The 20856-nt window shown below is 40.1% G+C and overlaps 1 protein-coding gene across 3 annotated transcripts in view; it reads left to right on the top strand.

Annotated features, from left to right (window-relative positions):
• LOC124615943 (bromodomain-containing protein 7) overlaps window positions 1-20856 on the top strand; it is a 116545-nt gene that overhangs the window by 43381 nt on the left and 52308 nt on the right. For all 3 annotated transcript variants that reach the window (XM_047144142.1, XM_047144139.1, XM_047144141.1), the window contains 2 exons: window positions 3317-3639; window positions 13947-14061. In XM_047144142.1, the coding sequence (XP_047000098.1) occupies window positions 3317-3639; window positions 13947-14061 (438 nt within the window). The remainder of the gene's footprint in view (window positions 1-3316; window positions 3640-13946; window positions 14062-20856) is intronic.

Raw genomic sequence — 20856 nt, 5'->3', positions numbered from 1 at the left:
TCCATTGATAAACTGTGTCAGGAATCAACTCATAGACTGCATCTGTAGCCTGATATTTTCAATTATGAATTGTACTGTAATAGAACAGACTTAAGAGGTTACATGTGCAAGAAACAAATTCATAGACATTATTGCCTATAGCAGTGGTCTTGTTGATTCCTCAATAGTATACTTGGTCATCTATGTATCACTGCTTTTTGTATTTTTGAAGATTGATAGATATCAACTTAGTGGATTTTCAGTCATCAGATTCAAAGGAAAAGCAGCTGCCATCATCTTATTATGGAAAGATGTTCCTCTTTGAAACTGCAAGTTACACTGCTCACCACATGCTCACAAATAGTAGTAATGCAAGTTATATTATGAACAGTGCCATTTCCTCTAGTATTGGCATATTGTCCATCTAGAAACGCAATAACTGGTAGCAGTTACTTCTGTAAAATATCTGGGAGTATGCGTGCGGAACAATTTGAAGTGGAATGATCACTTAAAATTAATTGTTGGTAAGACGGGTACCAGGTTGAGATTCATTGGGAGAGTCCTTAGAAAATTTAGTCCATCAACAAAGGAGGTGGCTTACAAAACACTCATTCGACCTATATTTGGGTATTGCTCATCAGTGTGGGATCCATACCAGATCGGGTTGACGGAGGAGATAGAGAAGATCCAAAGAAGAGCGGCGTGTTTCGTCACAGGGTTATTTGGTAACCGTGATAGCGTTACGGAGATGTTTAGCAAACTCAAGTGGCAGACTCTGCAAGAGAGGCGCTCTGCATCGCGGTGTAGCTTGCTGTCCAGGTTTCTGGAGGGTGCGTTTCTGGATGAGGTATCGAGTATATTGCTTCCCCCTACTTATACCTCCTGAGGAGATCACGAGTGTAAAATTAGAGAGATTTGAGCACGCACGGAGGCTTTCAGACAGTCGTTCTTCCCGCGAACCATACGCGACTGGAACAGAAAAGGGAGGTAACGACAGTGGCACGTAAAGTGCCCTCCGCCACACACCGTTGGGTGGCTTGCGGAGTATAAATGTAGATGTAGATGAAGTAGCATGGAAAGCTCTGTTGTCACAGCTGGTAGTGTATGATGGTTTCAGCAAAACAGGGGAGAACAGAGGGAGACAGGTTGGGACAAAGTGTATCTAATGTGATAGAGAGTGTTCAATTATGTGAGAGCATTCTGAAAAATAATGCCTCCAAATGTTTTTATTTGAAATCTGTTAAAGCTTTTGAAGTAAAACAAATATTATTAACAGTCTACATATGTTTACTTACCCTTCCATGTCTACTTATTTATTTCTCAACATAATCACTCTGGCGATGAACAGATTCCTCCCACTGAGAGACCAGTTCGTTGATACCGTCACTATAGAATCATGGACATCGTTGATGGATTCACAACCTTGCCCCTGCTTGCATCACCTTATCAAAATCAAAGTGAAGTCTTTGAAGGTATTCTTTAAGTTTTGGAAACAAGAAAATTGGATGACAAACTCTTTAGAACTCTAAACTCAATTGTAGCATGTCGTTTCCCACAAGCCGACATAGCTATGTTACACACAGCCATATTACGCACTACAATTCAGAGCCCTCTAGTGACAGAGGATGCAAATATATACACGGTGGTCCATTGATCGTGACCGGTCCAAATATCACTCGAAATAAGCGTCAAACGAAAAAACTACAAAGAATGAAACTTGTCTAGCTTGAAGGGGGAAACCAGATGGCGCTATGGTTGGCCCGCTAGATGTCATTGCCATAGGTCAAGCAGATAACAACTGCATTTTTAAAAATAGGAACCCCCATTATTTTGTGAGATATTTGGCCTGGTCACTATCAATGGACCACCCTGTAGACATGTAGAATAAAGATGTAGAACATTAATTATTTTTTGTTTTATGTATAAAGCCCTAACAATTTTCACGTAAAAAATTTGGATGCATTACTTTTTAGCATGCACTCGTAGTTTTAAAATATAATTAAGAATGCTATACAAAGTCAGATTGTTAATGTCTTGAACATAGTTTATTGTTTTGCTTCTTGAGTGTGCTGCTTCTCTCAAGACGCAGGACTGAATTCTCACATAAAGGAGTGAGCTGCAAAATTTTATTCTATTCTGATTTTGTATTAAGCAAAATGACTTCATGATCTTGATGTACCATACACAGAGGACTGCACCTCCTCATGTGCATCCCTCCACTCGTTTAAGAATCCTGCCATTATATTCTATGTACATTATTGATTTATGTATGCTGTACACAGCACATAAAACTGACTGGCTGTTTCGTGAACATGATGAATCTGAAGATTAAGTTAAGAATGAATGTCAGTGTAAAAATAAGTGTGACGGTGGACTGCATTAAAAGATATTAGAAAGATGATATATTTATCAACTGAAATTGTCAAAACTCAATGTGACCTAGTGTAGCTTGTAATGAAGTAGGTCATGTAATAAACATAATTTTTTAATTTAAAGGAATCTCAGAAATTAAAGTAATGTTGGTATTATAAAACAGGTAGATTGCTACTCACCGTATAGTGGAGATGCTGAATCACAGACAGGCACAACAGAGAATGCTAACAAATTACGCTTTTGGCCAGAAAGCCTTTTTCTACATTAGACAAATAAGACACACGTTCTCACAAATGCAACTCTCACTCATAATGACCACTGTTAGTGACAGCTCAGGCCAGACTGTGAACCGCAGTGCGTGATCGGAGAAGCCGTGTGGGGGATGGGGATAAGGAGGAGGCTGGGACAGGAAGGGAAAGGGATAGCAGGGTATGGGTGGGGGAGGGTAAGTGCTGTTTGTTGGAGTATACAGGGACGAGGTGGGGAGAGGTAGGGCAGCTAGGAGCAGTCAGGACGTTAGACCGAGGGAGGGCGGAGAGGGTGAGGAAAAGGCCTTGTCTCCTTTACTGCGCCCCCCCCCCCTCCTCCGCCCTCTGTGTAACCCTCAGACTGCACCTAACGGCCCTACCCTCTCCCCACCTTGACCCTGTACGCTCCCACAATCTGCACTTTACCATCCCCCACCCCTACTCTGCTATCCCTCCCCCTCCCCACCACAGCCTCCTTGTTAGCCCCACCACCCAGATTGTTTCTCTCATTGAATGTGTGTGTTATTTGTCTAAAGCAGAAAAAGGTGTTTTAGCCAAAAGCATAACTTGTTAGCAATCTTTTTCTTGTGCCTGCCTGCGACTCAGCATGTCCACTATATGGTGAGTAGTAGTCTATATTTTTCATAATATTGTCATTTTTCAATCCTGGATTTTCCATTGTTTGAAATTATAGTAATAATCTCCTTTATTTGCAGGAGGACTTCAAACTAATGTGCAATAATGCTATGGTTTACAACCACCCAGATACTATATATTATAAAGCTGCAAAAAAATTATTGCATGTTGGTGTAAAAATGATGAGCCCTGATAAGTTAAAGCCTCTTAGAAGTGTCCTGGTTTATATGTCGGAGCTGTCTCGAGAAGAACTTGGTTTTGATCTGGGCTTTGATGAATCTTCTATATCTGTATGTGCACAAAATACATTAGAAAGCAGTGAAAATGGAATTTGTGTGAATGATGATGACTCAGATGCCAGTAAAGAAAATAAACGTAAAATGAAGGAAAATAACAGGCCATTGTGAGTATTCCTTTGGATCATTTTTTTCTATAAAGGTGTAACAACCTGGATATAAGTTTTTTTGTGTCTCCTTATGTTGTGACATGTCTGAGGTTAGGCTTAATGCAGAATATCCATTCAGCGTAATGTAATCACAATGGTCATTATATATTTGTAGCATAAAATTAATTATGTAGTTAGAACTGACCTACCATTTGACATAACAACCTCTGATATTGTAAAGTTAATGGTAAAATATCATTAAACTGCAACTACGCTGAAGAGCCAAAGAAACTGCTACACCTGCCTAATATCGTGTAGGGCCACTGCAAGCATGCAGAAGTACCGCAACATGACGTGGCATAGACTCGACTAATGTCTGAAGTAGTGCTGGAGGGAATTCACACCATGGATCCTGCAGGGCTGGCCATAAATCTGTAAGAGTACAAGGGAGTGAAGATTTCTTCTGAACAGCATGTTGCAAGCCATCTCTGATATGCTCAATAATGTTCATGTCTGGGGAGTTGGGTGGCCAGCGAAAATGTTTAAACTCAGAAGAGTGTTCCTGGAGCCACTCTGTATCAATTTTGGATGTGTGGGGTGTCGCATTGTCCTGCTGGAATTGCCCAAGTCCGTCGGAATGCACAATGGACATGAATGGATGCAGGTGATCAGACAGGACTCTTATGTAGGTGTCGCCTGTCGGAGTAATTTCTAGATGTATCAGGGGTTCCATATCATTCCACTGCACACGCTCCACACCATTAAAGTGCCTCCACTAGCTTGAACAGTCCCTTGCTATCTCTACACCCATGCACATCCATATCCATACACGTCCGTTCGCTTGACAGCTTGAAATGAGACTCGTCTGACCAGGCAACATATTTCCAGTCATAAACAGTCCAATGTTGGGTTGACGAGCCCAGGCGAGGCGTAAAGATTTGTGTAGTGCAGTCATCAATGGCACACAAGTTAGCTTTCGGCCGATATCAATGATGTTTTCTCGAATGGTTCGCAAACTGAGACTTGTTGATGGCCTGGCATTGAAAACTGCAGCAATTTGCAGAAGTGTTGCACTTGCGTCACATTTAATGATTCTCTTCAGTCATTGTTGGTCCCGTTATTGCAGTATCTTTTTCTGGCCATTGTGATGTCAGAGATTTGATGTTTTACTGGATTCCGGATATTCGCAGTACACTCCCCATTTCGTCGCTACCTCAGAGATGCTGTGTCACATCGCTCGTGTGCTGACTATAACGCCACGTTGAAACTCACTTTAATCTTGATAAACTGCCATTGTAGCAGCAGTAATTGAACCAACAACTGCACCAGACACTTGCTGTCTTACATAGGCATTGCCGACCACAGTGCCGTATTGTGCCTGTTTACTTATCTGTGTATTTGGATTCGCATGCCTATACCAGTTTCTTTGGCGCTTCAGCGTGTATGAAGATACACAGCCATCGAACACGAAACTGAACTTCAGTGTAGTTACTTCCAGAATGAAATTTGAAAGTGACAAGTTCTAAATTAACTAACTATGGGAAGCAGTAGTCCCTATCTTTATATCAATACCAGATCTCTTTCATTGGCTAAACATCAACATACCAATAAAATGACAGAATTAGTTCAAAATTTCTATCCAAATCAATCGTGAAGTAGTAACAAATAGGAACATTTCTTTTACTAAGGCAGTCAAGATAATACTACTGTTGTTTGTGGCTCTCATTGTTTAATTTTAATTCAGGGTGTATACGACCTGGGACAACCGGGAGATCCGGGAAAAACCCGGGAATATTTTCATCCGGGAGAAAACCGGGAAAAACCCGGGATATTTTTAGAATTCCGGGAATTTTTCATTGTTTTGGTTTTCAGTTAAATTTTTGTAATTTTGACTTGTAAGAACCAATACTCTAACAAAGGATATTACTGTATCCCGCTAGTGCAGAATAATACTTCAACAATGTAACATAAACGAGAGAAAAAAATGAAAATAACTTAAATTGCAAAGGAAATGCGCCATATACAACGACGACACACAGTGCTCATGCAAGTGTCTGCCAACACCAAAATGTGTCAAAAGCTTTAGGAAGATTATGCAGTGCTTCATAACAACAAACTGCCTCCAATGAGCGTGAAGTCGCAACTGTTTACATTCCATTTGTTTTAGCAGTTACGCGTGGGCTCATGCGCATGCACAGTTGTCACGTTCGAGTAGTAGATTCTCCTGCTTCTGGCTACAGGCATGTGGCTGTTGGCTGTGCAGGCAGTGGCAGCAAGCAGCTAGATGCTATCGGGGAAAGGGGGCGCCAAATTAATATTCTTGAGGAAAAAAACTTGTTTCACAAAGCGCCTAGCATCCAGGGCATGTTTGTCTATCGATTATTCATATGATTATATATAAAAACAAAGATGAGGTGACTTACCGAACAAAAGCGCTGGCAGGTCGATAGACACACAAACAAACACAAACATACACACAAAATTCAAGCTTTCGCAACAAACTGTTGCCTCATCAGGAAAGAGGGAAGGAGAGGGGAAGACGAAAGGAAGTGATACCTGTCCTTTTTTCCCCCTAAGGTACGTCTTTCCACTCCCGGGATTGGAATGACTCCTTACCCTCTCCCTTAAAACCCACTTCCTTTCGTCTTCCCCTCTCCTTCCCTCTTTCCTGATGAGGCAACAGTTTGTTGCGAAAGCTTGAATTTTGTGTGTATGTTTGTGTTTGTTTGTGTGTCTATCGACCTGCCAGCGCTTTTGTTCGGTAAGTCACCTCATCTTTGTTTTTATATATAATTTTTCCCACGTGGAATGTTTCCTTCCATTATATTGATTATTCATATGATTTTGAAATGCTTCCCTGTTGGCTTATGAACATTTTTGAACACATTTTAAGTTGATTTCTGAATGAATCATAAGTTGACTTTTGAATGAATGCATGCATAGTGTACGTGATCTCTCTGTCAGGAGAATCCTCGTTGCATCTAGAAATAACCTTTCCGCAGACATAAGGGGACGGGGCTATACGAGCTTGAGGGAGTAATACCGAACGGATGAATACCAATCGCTGTCTGATTATGTAGTTGATTGGGTTTGCGAATGATCAGCATTGTTATAATTACTAGCGAAATCCATAGATTCAGACTACCAGAATGGAAATAAATGACTGACAGAAATAACAAGTGAGCAATGAAATTTTGACAGAAAATTTTTGGCCAGATCGCTACACTTGTGAAGACCAGTAGTACAGTCCCCGACTAGCAGCCGCGTAAGTTCTATTCTGGAAGTAACGTGGAAAACGTGCTGTTCGAACACATAATAACGCCTAACCAGAAAATAATCGTGGGATAACTAAACTTGTGATTCTGGCAGGGTTAGTGAAGTTATTCGGCGAACAAATTTTGACAGTGGCAGCAGTAGCTACAGAATTGGTGATGACAAGATTGTTTGTTTGACAAGATTGTTTGTTAGAATGAGGAAGGAGAAGAAATGGGGACATCACACAAATTATGGAAGAATAAGACGATTCCAAATTTATATAAAAATTTTGTAATACTACTTTTCGATCTCATGCTTGAGAAGCTGGCGCATGTGAATGAAATGTGAAACTATTTCCTAACACAAAGCTTTTTGCTTGTAGTAGGCCTAATACGCATTTGATATTGCTACTTTGTGGATTATATTCTGTCGTGATATAAAACTGGCCATTTGTGCCAAAACAGTCTTTCTTATTTGGTGTGTTACAAAATTGCTGCGGTATTAGAAAGGCCTATTTTGTTTTATCCAGCAGACTGTGATAAAATAGACGTTATCAGATCGAGAAACCACACCAGTATTATTTGTATTAACAGCTTTTTCAGTATTAGATAGCGACATTTCGATTTTTCATGTGGCAAAATGTTTGACGAACTTTGATGAGGTAATAGATTCTTTCGCAGAAAGGAAAGCACGCCATGTAAAGCTTTAGCAAGATTAGAGAGAGAAAAATGCTAGGAGTGAAGGTTTGACGAAATGTGTAATTTCTTGATTATCTCTTGTCAGTATTGGTTTTATACATCCTTTATTTAATTTTATGTCACACAAAACAGCAAGTTATTAACTAATATGCAATAAAGAGTTCAGATTTTCTGAAGAGTTCTTGTTCTCTCAATTACAAATAATCCCATCCACTATTAATTGCGAGGTTTTTTAAAAGGGGGGCAGGTTGTCAAACCGGCCGACTGGCAGCAGGAGAAGCACCATAGGACATTTCGATTTCCATTCTCCTGAATATAGTTTGGATGTGCGGCAGAAAAATGCTTTATGAAGAGGCGTGGCACTGCACTTTGTCATACTTAAGGCCAAATAATATGTCTTACATTTCCTTGAATACAAATGTTTTATGTTTCAGACTTTCAGAAAGATGTGTGCTACAAGATGAACATATTTTGAAAATTCGATTTTTTTTTTTAGTATTGACCTGGTTCGCAAATGTCATAGATCCGGGGCTGATGCGCAGAGCAGTCTTGAGTTATAGTACGTGCTCTCCATGTGACCCGTGTTTACATTTAATGATTTTGCTGTTTCCTCTTCGTTTACTCTCACGTCAAATGAAAACAATACGGATATCTGTGGCCAGGAGCTATCAAGTAAATTAAAACACATTCACATAATTACGGAAGACTGAAATATGTCATTAGTTCAGATTGTATTTTATTTCCACCTTTCTGACAGTCAAGCATTAATCGCCTTGCGGAACAATGAAGTTATTTTTGTCTGTTTGCTATAGAAATTTGACTTTTGTTAACCTTTTCCGCAGAAGCAGTCAATGTATTTGAAACAAAATGTTTCATTCCACAGTACTGGCTAGTTTCAACTGTTCGCTGCATTTCAAGTGCACGTTTTCATTTTCTAGCACGTATGGCATTATGCCATAATAAAGAACCAAACATGATATAATACAGTACTGGTGCTCCAAGAAAATTTACATCCCGAAAACCACACTGAAAAACTTAACAACAGGTCGGGGTCTACTTCATTGGGAATCTGGACTTACGAATGTCCCCTTTAAGTATGCACTTTAAATGTGCACATTTAATTATATGATTCACGAAATTCGGATGCTCTTGCAGTATCCTCTGATGTCTTGTTTCTTTTATGACATAATGTATGATCATTCAATCTTTTACACGTATGTACATACAGGCTTCCTACGTCATGATAGCTACCAAAGCGCGGTGTCGCCTGTTATCTGAGCTCTCTGGCAACTGCTGAAACAAACATATTTCTAACAGGTCGCAGGAAAATATTGCGAGTAGTGGTTTGAAAAGCATTACTTTCAAAGTAAATATCCTTTTACGTAAGTTGAACTATGTGCAAGAATGTAACATGAATTTATTAAATCACAGAGCGTTTGACTCTCATTTAAAAATCAATTCTTTGGTGACGAGTCATTTAGAAGAATTTCGAACCCTGAAGATCAGACATTTATGTCATTATTAAAAATTTTACTGGAAAATTTGTGTGATATTTCTTAAAGTGTAACACACGCAAAAAAGATCAACAGTACATGCTGAAGCTTAGCTTCTCTTGCAGCTTGAGACCAATATTATATGTGAAAGCTTTGCTTTTCGTGTAGCAATACTATGTATATTAATTTAAACTATTAACTTTCCCTGTTTGTGTGTTCGTGCTACTTAATAGTGATGTTGCTGTTGTCTGACTACATCACGTGCCCTTTGCTCTGAATATCTGCTGTCATCGGCTGGCGAGATCACGTGACATGAGCTACGAACGGCTTACAAAAGCGCATTGAAATCTCGATTTCAATGATTCGGAAAGTAACATGTGGTGTTTGGTGGAATTCCAATGTATACTTTCGTAATGCGAAAATACATAGCGTACATGTTGCTGCACATCAAAGATATTTCCAAAACGTGTCTTTTTCCCTGAGTTTCGTTTTCTAAAGTGCCGGGAAATTGTACGCCCATGTATAAAACCTTAACCGTTCAAAGGATTGATATGGGTAAATATAGTGTCACCCGGTAGAAAGCGTATTTTTAACCGGGAAAAATCCGGGAAATTTTTTTCCTTGTCCACGTATACACCCTGTAATTGCATACTAACTAGCAAAGTTAGTTTTTACACTAGTTGTAACATAGAAATTGCATATTGTATCACTTTACACAAAAAGTTTCAAAGGGAACCTGTGACCATATTGGCACTAAATGGAAAAACACTAGCCTGGATCACAAAATAATTGTATTTATTATCGTATGACATGTTTTTGGACTCTTTCATCAGATCTGTGGCACGAAATGTAAAATATAAGACAAAACATTAAAAAATAATTTGCAGCAACATAGCAACAGTGAAAACATACCTGCTGAAATCAAAAATGTTCAAATGTGTGTAAAATCTTATGGGACTTAACTGCTAAGGTCATCAGTCCCAAAGCTTACACACTACTTAACCTAAATTATCCTAAGGACAAATACACACACACCCATGCCCAAGGGAAGACTCGAACCTCCGCCGTGACCAGCCATTTATTTAAAGATTTTTCTGACATTTCCCCAGCACGAGTGGTTAGCATTGTCAAAGGTTCACCTTCTATTGCTGTCAGGATATCGTTAAAAATGCGTTGGCCAAAGAACCCAAATAGAAGCCATTAGAGATTACGTGATTACAATAATTACATAGTTTTTTCCGTGTTGACCAACTTTTGTTCCTGTATTTAGTAATTCTCTTTCTTTGTTTGCTAATTTTTTTCTTTCTTTAATGATCATTTGTCTGTTTCCAGCAAGCAAAACCCGCCCTCCCCTCCGGTGATAAGTTGATTTATATTTTGTTTGATTATATCTTTTCGTTGTTTCACAGTCTGGTTTCAATTTTGGCTATTCGTTTCCAGACCATGTAGTTTTTCACAGCAACATTCTTGATGAATTCCTCACTGAGTTGGTGCCTTGTCATATTTGTCAGTCTTGAGCTTGAGACTGACAAATCTGACACAGTAAGAATTTCGTGAAGGATTTATTCATTCACTTCCGTTGTTGAAAGGGTTTCTCTCTCTGTTCTGCAATAATTTTTTCCTTCTTGATAGACCAGTTTGTCTTATTTGAAGATCTTTTTTACATCGTCATTGATTTTTGTCATGTTTTCTGTACTGAAAAATCTTTTTGTTTTACCCATTTGGTGAACCCTCTCTTTGTTTGCCAACGTTTTTCTTCATTTGGCTATCTTTTTTCTGTATTGTATGACCTTTTTACTTTATCTTGTTACTGTTTTCCTTCATTTGATGATCTTTTTTCTGTGGTGATCTTTTTATTGTTTAGTTAGCTCTTATTATTGTGTAGCAATCCACTTTGTTGTTGCACTGTCTTCTCTCTGTGTTAGGCACTCATTTTCCACATGCTTTGCTTAACAATAACTGTTCCTTTTTGGCTATTGCTTTCTATATCTGTCTCAGCAATACATGTACGTTAGATATGCAGAGACACAAAAACATCGATTTAACTTGAGACTGGTAATTGCTGATTCAAGTCCCGTTTCAGTCCCCTTTCCCCACCCCCAAAACGCTCTACCGCCCACCCCATGTTCAGTTTAATACCTGTGTCATGTTAAGTCATCAGATGTATTCTTGTTAACACATATATAATTGTCATTTTTATGAAACATGCAAGTTGTCTTATTTGCAATTACATATCACAAACAAAAATCCAGTTTTCATTGCAAATATAAATTTTTTATCTTTTATAACAGATTTTTTTTTAATTAAAAAGAAAACATTAGCTAATAATTGTTTTCATTTTCATGTATTTTACACTTTATGGAAATGCTCATAGAACATGCTCCACTGCTTAAAAATTAGTGTCACCTGGGAATCAACGCAGGCCCCCCACATGGCAGAGGAGTATTTTACCACAAAGCTGTGGTACCTGTCATAAAGTGGGACTAATTTTTGTTTATTAAAGACACTCGGCAAACATTGTCAATTTTGTTAAAGTTTTTGATAGAGTTGGCAGAGTTCTGAACTTCTTATACCAGAAGTATAAAAAATACAAAGAGCAGATTGCCATGTGGTCTCCTTGTCCGTGCAGTTCCCCTTGAAGACAGTCATAAACTTGAATGTACACCACGTAAAGAAGCTGTCCAGCCTGTTACTCAGATATCTCAAAAGTGGTGTCCCTCTCCCAAAAATACCTTCCATAACACCACCACTAACCCCCCCCCCCCTCCAACACCCCCTCCTAGCCATCAAACCAAGCTTTGCCTTCTTATGTAAGCTCCCCCTCCTAGTAGATCTCCTATCCAAGCACAAGCCTAAGCCTTATCAAACACCTCACAACCTTGGTCCCCTTAGGTTAGTTAGGTTTTAAGTTCTAGGGGACTGATGACCTCAGAAGTTAAGTCCCATAGTGCTCAGAGCCATATGAACCATTTGAACAGGACTGGAATAGGAAGTGCTGGGTGGGTGGACTGTGCAGGTTTTGCATCTGGGTCTTCCACAGCTATATGATCCATTTGGCAAGGAATTGGGATTTGGAGTGGCATAGGGATGGACTAGGATGTTGTGGAGGTTGGGCGGGTGACGGAACATCACTTTAAGAGAGGTGAGAAGTATTTTACGTTCCTGTCAAAATAATAAAAATCAGACAGCTTGGGGTTTTATGTGAAGGGTTTTAATGTGAGACACATACATACACATGTATAACACCAAAGAGAAATAACTAAAGCTACAGCTCTGTTTCTAGTATAAGCAGCTCAGTAGCTAATTACATCTCCGTACATATATCTATTTGTTTATTGTTTCTATCATGGAGTTTCCATCATTGTTGAAGTTAAAATATTTTGTTGAACTTGGGGTAAACTAGGATCATACCTTTTGTTAGTGAACTATATTGTTCTATTTGAATCATCTGAATGTTGCTCTAAGGTATCAAGATGCCAATTCCACCTTCTCTTCCTTTAGTCTGTATGTACAAGTAATTGCAATTTTGTGATCCCGTAGATTATCCCGGCGTCTTATATGGTTATGCTCTTCACAGGTATGCTGTCGGATGTGATCGTCTTCACTACACGATATTTCAGCGATCCATCTGGCCGCCATCTTCAGGTGCGAACGCTGAGTACACAGTCACGCTGAAACTGAATGACAGCATTCAGTTCTGGCGTGATTGTGTACTCCAATTGCACCTGAAGGTGGCAGCCAGATGGATCTCCAAAATATTGTGTAGTGAAAACAATCATATCCGGCAGCATACCCTTGAAGAGCATAATCAGTTGCAATATTGCTAGTTTTTAAAGTAATGTGCAGAAGCACTTACAACAAATTAAACTCCATACATTGCTTCAACCTGCATGCCACCTCAGTTCGTCTTTGTTCCAGTTCAGAACACACACATCAGGTCATGCTCCAACATGGAAAATGTAAGGAGGTAAATATCATGTGATCAGCAGTCTGGCCTTTTATCAACTGTAATCGTGTATGAGCAGTACACGGTTCAGAATTCGCGTGAATAGTACAGTGTTCAGAATTCAGACCAGTTGTTACTTAGACTTTCATAAATCCTATACAGCATTAGATTGCCATTGGCTTTTTTTTCCCACTAGTTTGCATTCTGACTAATGTTTCATATTGCCATTGACCTCTTTTTTTAAATACTCACACGTTCTTTTTGCAGACAATTTTGACCACGTTATGCTGTGTACTTCCAAATTGTTGGACATAGAATTTGCATCAATATTTAGATCAAAATTCAATCATTTGAGTATTATGCTGTAAATTGTAAATCTCTGGCACTTGCAGTTATCCATCATTAAATCCACTAAATATCTAATTTTGAAGTTGCTTGTAGAAAGCTACCATAAAGTTGAAGTTCATAACAGCACTTCTGGTTGACAACCAAACTTGATCTCTCTCTCTCTCTCTCTTTCTCTCTCTCTCTCTCTCTTTTTTTTTTTCTCCAGGCATAAGTAATATATGGAAATCTTGACAAAGCTCTCATATTCTTTACTCTGAGCATCAGTTAATCAAAATGTGCACCATAGAATAAAAGTTTGGTTCCTTTCACAGCTCATCACAATGTCATTTCTGAAATTTTCTTTATTCCATTGTAGTTATTTAATTTACTTCATGCAATTTTTCTGTGAAAAATCATTTCCTGCAACGTAATTATGAAATGCCTTATTTTCTTGGAATAGACAAACCACCTTCCATTTTGTCACCACTATAGCAGATATTGTTGAAGGCATTTTCTCAATAATTAATGCTCCAACCTTTCTTCTTTAACTGCTACACCACAAACAAGGAAATAATCATGTCATGTGTCACAATTTACTCATTCCAGGAACAAATTTGAAGCAATTCAAGATGATATGACACCTGAAGAAATTCTGGAACAAGCGCAGAAGGCAGCCCAGGCCGCTGCTGATAGGCTGTCAATGAAACGAGTAAATACTAAAGTAAGAGAAAATTTTCAATCTTCATCATTTCGTTTTTATATTGTGTTAGGGCAATCAAATGCCCAAGATAGTAATGTGTACAGTTTTGACTCTTGTAATATATTTTCCCCAATATTGTATCAGGTTGTCTCTTGTGTCTGTCTAAGGTAATTCTGCAGTGAAACACAACCACAGATTGGTTTTCCTTAATAATAATAATAATTAAAAAAACCAGTGTAGGATTATTTGATCTCTTATAGAAGTATCAGTATACCTGACTATAAGACAGCCCTCTCTTCATATATGTATTTTTAAAATGCTCCTAGAGAAATTTTAATTTTTAACATATTGTGACAAAGTTTTTTATCAAAAGTATCTTAAGATCTGCCTAAAATTGTAGTACCGGTAGTGTTTTCTTGGAGAGATTTTTCATTATATGCATTGGGAAATTGCTGAGCTAGTGTTGTTCAGCATCGTAACATTAGCTCCACCCACTTCATCATCACTATCATGTGCCAGCTTGTACTTGCTTTGAATTCCGTAATGCACTCAGTTGGAAGACTGCTCTTAATCTCCAGCACCTTCATTCATATAATTTCTTGTTTAGTTGGGGAATTAAGTGTCATTCTTTTGGAAGTACTGAACAACCTGTTGCTCCAGTTTATGAAGCTTTCTGTGGTTAGGGAAGCATCTTTGCATTCTTCCAGTGCCTTTCCACATTTGGGATCCCACAAGGGTTGTCTGGAGTTCTTTCTCGATGGAATTAATTCTTTTGCCTATGTGGGATTTTGATGTGGAATTTTTTTCAGGTTGTTTGTATGTTCATTTGCCTATTCTCCTTTCATGTTGGTCTCTCTGATTTTACTTGTGTCGATTTTTTATACATAAGCTTTTTCTGATATATCATCTTCGGTCCAAAGTTCACTTTGAGTTTTGTTAAATAGTGGTCCAAGCCAATGTTTGCTCCTCTGCAGATTTGAACTTCATGGATTTCTCACTGCAGAGGGTAGGAAATGGCTATGTGATCAATCTGATATTCATTTATTTCCTTTATGGAGGACGTCAAGTTTTTTCGGAAGTTTTCTTAAACGTTTGACTTGATTTTTAAATTGTTTTGTTGGTATGGTTCAATGAGTCTTGCATCATTTTTGTTCATGGATCTGTGTGCTGGTATCCTGATTTTTCTTTCGTTGCCAGTTTCTGCATGGAAGTCACATGGCAGAATTTTGCATCTTGGGACTTTTACCATCACTTTCTCGAGATTGACCCAGAACTTTTTGGTGTTCACCAGGTCTCTTCTGTATGTTTGTGAGTGCAAGGACATAGATCAAACATGTACTTCTTGTTGGCACATTGTAAGCACATAGCCATGAGGCACTTGTTAATGGAGAGACTTCTCCGATGGAGCTGACTATATTTTTGTGTACCACAAAGGTGATTTTCAAATTCTTCAAGATCCAATAGGTACCGTAGTCCATTGGACCGCCATGAGTGAATAGTATTCTTGGAGGCTTAATATTAGGATTTTTTGTTGCTCTAACACTGACACTACAGTACATAATTTTACAGATTGAATTATATTGTTGGTGATGAAGCTGCCAGTGTATGTGTGAATTCTAGATGGAAGTTTGCAGAGAAGTGTGCTTTGATGACTGTCCAGGCCCTCCAAAAGCCAAGTGCTCAGTTGCTGTCTGTCAACAGGTGGATAAGTTACCACCTGGGGTGATGCTATCTTTTTGTGACTGTCCAGTACCTTAGAGCCAAGCATTGTTGGTTCCTGGAGCCAAGAGGTATCCATACCCACTGGGTGAACAGTTGCTGACTGGGATGTTGGTGGTTTCCTCTGCAGATACAAAAGGTTTGTGGTCATGCCCACATATCGTATTTATCTGAGTATAGGACGACCCCGAATATAAGACGACATCCAATTCCCCCCTCTCCTCCCAACGCACGCATACATTCTGCTGCTCGACTCGCTGTGGCTCATTTTTTTTACTGTCTCTCACCTACGCCACTAGCTGGCAGGTAAGGGTTGACACTAGGGAAGCAAGTTGGCAGCTGTGTTGGACCTCCTCATCGACGCAATGTGGAGCAACTGTGGCTGCAAACAACAGCCGAAGTGTACTCGGAAGAATATGCAGTGCTACAAGTGCCAGCAAATGGGGCACACTGCGAGTGTTTGCAAGAATTCCGTCGCGTGCTTGAAGTGCGCAGCAGTGCACGACACTCAAAATTGCCACAAGCCATGAGGGGTGGCTTGCAGGTGCGCAAACTGTGGCTGCTCACACAACACAGACTCGCATAGCTGCGGCTACCTCAAAGAGTTCTGCTGCCAGCACATCACGACACGCCTTGCTGCGGTGTCTGGTGCCACCCCCACTCTGGCGAAGGGTGCGAGCTGCGCCATCTCGAAGCTCTCACTGATGATCCAATGGCCGGCTTCCAAGCCTCCTTTGCAGAAAATGGCTGCAATCAAGGATGAGCTCGCAGCTGTCCATCGCCGGCTCCAGCAGCTGCGCAAGGAGCTACGGGTTCTCAAGAAGAAGGTGCCTGTCCCCGCCTCCCCTGTGAGGAGCCCGGTGGGGGTGGACGCCGCCACGCAGATGGCCATCGCCTCGCTCCCTGCAGAAATGCAGGAGGTGGTTCCCCTGGAGATGGATGTCGAGACGCCCGCTCTGCCTCCTGCTGTGCCGGGGAAACGATGCCGTCTGCTTCCTCTCATGACGAGGTAGAGGCATCAGAGGAGGAAGAGCTGCCCCTGTGTCTGCCACTCCCAGGTGAGCGCATTGTGCAGCCCTTCCTCAAGAAGATTGCGGTGTCCATAAAAGATGGATTGTACCCACATTAGAACAATCCTTATCCTTTCATGCCGCCGGACAAGCACAAGCCTCTCAATCCCATCATCGGTACGACCTTCACCACACCCGTGGCCTGTAGCACGAGGTGGTGTCTTGGAAGGAGCTGCACCTGATTAACACCCATCCTGTCTTCACCCTCGTGACTGGTAGGATGTCTACTAAGTTGTGGAGAAGTTGCTGAAGGAGGAGTGATGCTCTGGCAGAAGACAGCCTGCGACTGAAGATCTCTCAGCAACAGCACGATGACAGTTCCCACGAGAGGCTATTACTACCACCAGAGAGGGCAACGGAGGAACAGCAGCTACGCTGCTTAGCCTCCTTTGACACCAGACTCGATTGACAGACCGTGACCTAGTGAGACCCCTCCCCCTCTGCCTACCCACCCCTTTGTTTTTAAGAGGCTCCTTTAGGAAAAAAATTTTAACATGTGTTTTACTAACACAAAGCATCTGCCAAAACGTTAACATTATACCTATTCCAAACTTATGCAAGCCACCTCTGCAGCAAAAGGGCTGCACTCAAGGACAAGCTTGCAGCTCGTGTACAATTTGATAATACTAGGAGAAATAAAATAAACAAAAAGAAATGGTTTACATTAATTTTTGGACTGTTTTCTTTTCTACCTATTTTGCTTACTAACCTCATAGTTTGTGGTATCACTGTTTTTAATCATCAGCAGCAGCAACAGCATCGTCGTCATAACAGCACAGCTGCGAAATTTGTATCTTTGTTGTCACAAATATTTGGCTGTTTCTTCCAACTATGTTGCTATTTCTCCGGAATGCATATTGGATTTCGATCCTGACTGCAAATGGATTCAGCAAACTGCACTTTAAATGTGGTAAATGTCCATAAAGAGCCAAAGTATGTGGTATAGATTCCCATGGTTGCCAACATGAAATTTGCTGCTCGCTCACCGCTCTTCTTCTCGCAATCATCCTGGCTGTCAGCCAAGAAAGTGTCACTGTTCGTTTCCAACCCTTCCGTAGTGCTGAGCGTGAGCAACTGTGAAAAATAGACTGCAATATCTGCTAGTGTGTTAATCATATGTAACAATTCCAACTAATACATAAATAAAAATGTGCAATTATGATTCAGTCCTATTATTGAAATTTTGGTCGTCCCGAAATATAGTGACATCTGTCACTGATATCTTCAATATGAGTCTTGCCACTGTAATTTATTCTCATGATGACAATTAGTGAGTCATTTTAATGTGATGTATTTCCTACCTTTTTCTGTATTAATTTTCCTTGTTGTTTCAACTGAATGTCACCATCATGTTCTAAAGCTGATAACACTATTACCCAGTATTCTAATACGTGAGCAGCGATTAAATTTTTTCCACTTAGTAAATCATCACAGTCTCTCATAACCAGATAAAATACTGGTCTGGGTTCTGATTCAGATAATGTTTTTTGAAGGACAACATTTCCATCTTTGAATGTCACCTTCACTTAAAAAGCGGCATTAAAAGTTTGTATATGGTATCCATACATGTAAGAGAACATTTACTGCAAACCAGTTCAAATAAAACAAAAGTTTGTAAGGTGATAGAATTTAATGCTAATTCCCCCAGTGGTCCACAAAATTGTCAAATTTTAATCAGAGCAATAGACTGTTCTAGTGGCTAGTTCAGAGTTTCTTGTATATCTCTTTGCACTAGTGCCACCCGAATCAGTGTCATGTGATTGTTCGAGCAACATGGATACTGTATCAAGTGCTTTGCTGTATCGGGAAATATTGAGTCTGTTGGAATGCAAGTATCATTTGCTGAGCACTGCCCTTACAGTTTTTTCAAAATAAATCTGCGTGTGATCTCAGTAGCAAAAGCTTCATTTTTAAATGAGAAATTTCGTGTGGTGCAGTCCTCCAACAATCGGTCTTTCCCTCTCATCCTGTCTGGTAAGTCACTGCTGACTTTTCTGAACTCTACCCATTTTCCTAAACGTCGCCAGTCTTTTTCCTTCACCCATCTTCTTTCTCCTTCAACCCTTCTGTCAGGAGAAGGAGCCACTGGTCCCAAATGGGTGCAAACTGTAATAGATTTTGTATGAGGTGGAATCTAAAATTTTCGGGAGTGCTGCTGCCATCTGAAATGTGTTTGAGTGGCATGCTCGGTTGAGGGCCAGCTGTACAGACGTCAGAGATGATGTTCACATTGGAAGGCCGATTAGCCGCACTTCGCCAGACATTGTTGCCAAACTTCAACTATTGGTTCGTGCTGATCGACGTTGAACTATTCAAGACCTTGCGGATGAAGTGGGATTGGTTATGGGACATGTCAACAAATGTTGACTGCTGAATTGGGCGTGCATCGTGTCACCGCAATATTTGTGCCAAAGCACTTGACGGCTGATCAGAAGGCACAGCGTGTTGAAGTGTGCATGGACCCTCGTCAGACTGCGTCTGATAATTCAACTTTCATGTCACGGGTTATTGCCAGCGACGAGAGCTGGATTTACGGTTATGACCCAGAGACAAAGCAACAACCATCCCAGTGGAAGAGCCCAGGCTCTCCGAGACCCAAAAAAGCAAGACAGGTGAAGAGCATGATCATAGTTTTCTTTGATACCAAGGGAATTGTGTACAAAGAATTCATCCCACCCAACCAAACAGTGAATTCCGCGCACTACTGTGACATTTTGTGATGGCTCTGTGAAAACATGCGGCGGCGACGGCCCGAACTTTGCCGTCAAGGGAACTGGCTGCAGCACCAAAACAATGCACCCTGTCACACATCCTTGGTCCCCAGGACCTTTTTGGCAAAAAACAACACGGCGGTTGTACTCCACCTACCGTACTCACCAGACTTTGCACCTTGCGTCTTCACACTATTTCCAAAGCTGAAACATAAGTTGAAAGACCGTCGGTTCGACACTCTAGAGAGGACTCAAGAAGCATCGCTGGCGGTGATAAACACCCTCAAAGAACAGGACTTCCAGAAAATGTTTGACCAGTGGCAGAAGCACTGGGACCGGTGTGTACATGCGGATGGGTGGTGGTGACAATTAGTCTAAAGGTAAGGTTTTCAACAGATGGCAGCACTAGGCCCAAAAATTTTGGAAAGCACCTTATATGTGTGTTCTCCTGCTGCCACTTAGTGAGTAGTTTTTTAATCCATTCAATTACTTCTTTATTTTGATATCTTTTGTAATCATAATTTTTATGACATCTGTTTTAGAACTATTATTGCAACCTAACTGTACAGTGATGTGCAATCTAACTGAGTCCTTGTTGTCGTGCACCAAAAATGATCTGCAGTTTACAATAACAGTTACTAAACATACCACTCCATAAGTGAAATTTTATGATGTCCAAATGGACAACAAATGAATACATTGCTAAACTAAAGAAAACAAGTAATTTGGCAGTCTCTGAATTTAGAAGATAGTACCTTTCTTTTATATGCACCATTTGCACAAACATATTGGACAAACATACTATGAAAGTGTCTTCAGACACCTCAGAGATCTGAACACACTTACAGGAGTGCACTGGCAGGGAGTAATCCACAGTCGTGACATGTAGGTGGAATTCTTAAAAAATTCAAAAATGAAAATGTACCTCATAAGTCATAACATCCTTCAGTTATCTTTATTTTGAGGTTACAAATTCTTTTTAGCATGCAAATTAAGTTACTGGTAAAACATGTCTCTTGTCATATTGGATATCATCATCATCATCAGTAAGTACCACTGTACTTGCATATATATGAGCAGCATAGATAGGTAAAGAGCAGCTGAATAATATATATAGCTAAGCAGTATAGCCCCTCCCTCTCTCCCTCCCTCCCTCCACCCCCTGTCAAAAAGAAAGGTGATAATTTTAAAGGGGGGGGGGGGGCACAGTTACAATGTTCTCAAGGAAAAGTTAAGTTTACAACTTTTTTTAGAAGCCAAAACTTCAGTTCTACACTTAGTTTACACATTTGTGGCATTATTAAAGTGAAAATTTT

The sequence above is a fragment of the Schistocerca americana genome, chromosome 5 (assembly GCF_021461395.2).
Source record: "Schistocerca americana isolate TAMUIC-IGC-003095 chromosome 5, iqSchAmer2.1, whole genome shotgun sequence".
Lineage (NCBI taxonomy): Eukaryota > Metazoa > Arthropoda > Insecta > Orthoptera > Acrididae > Schistocerca > Schistocerca americana.
This window is presented reverse-complemented; position numbering and strand designations above follow the sequence as displayed.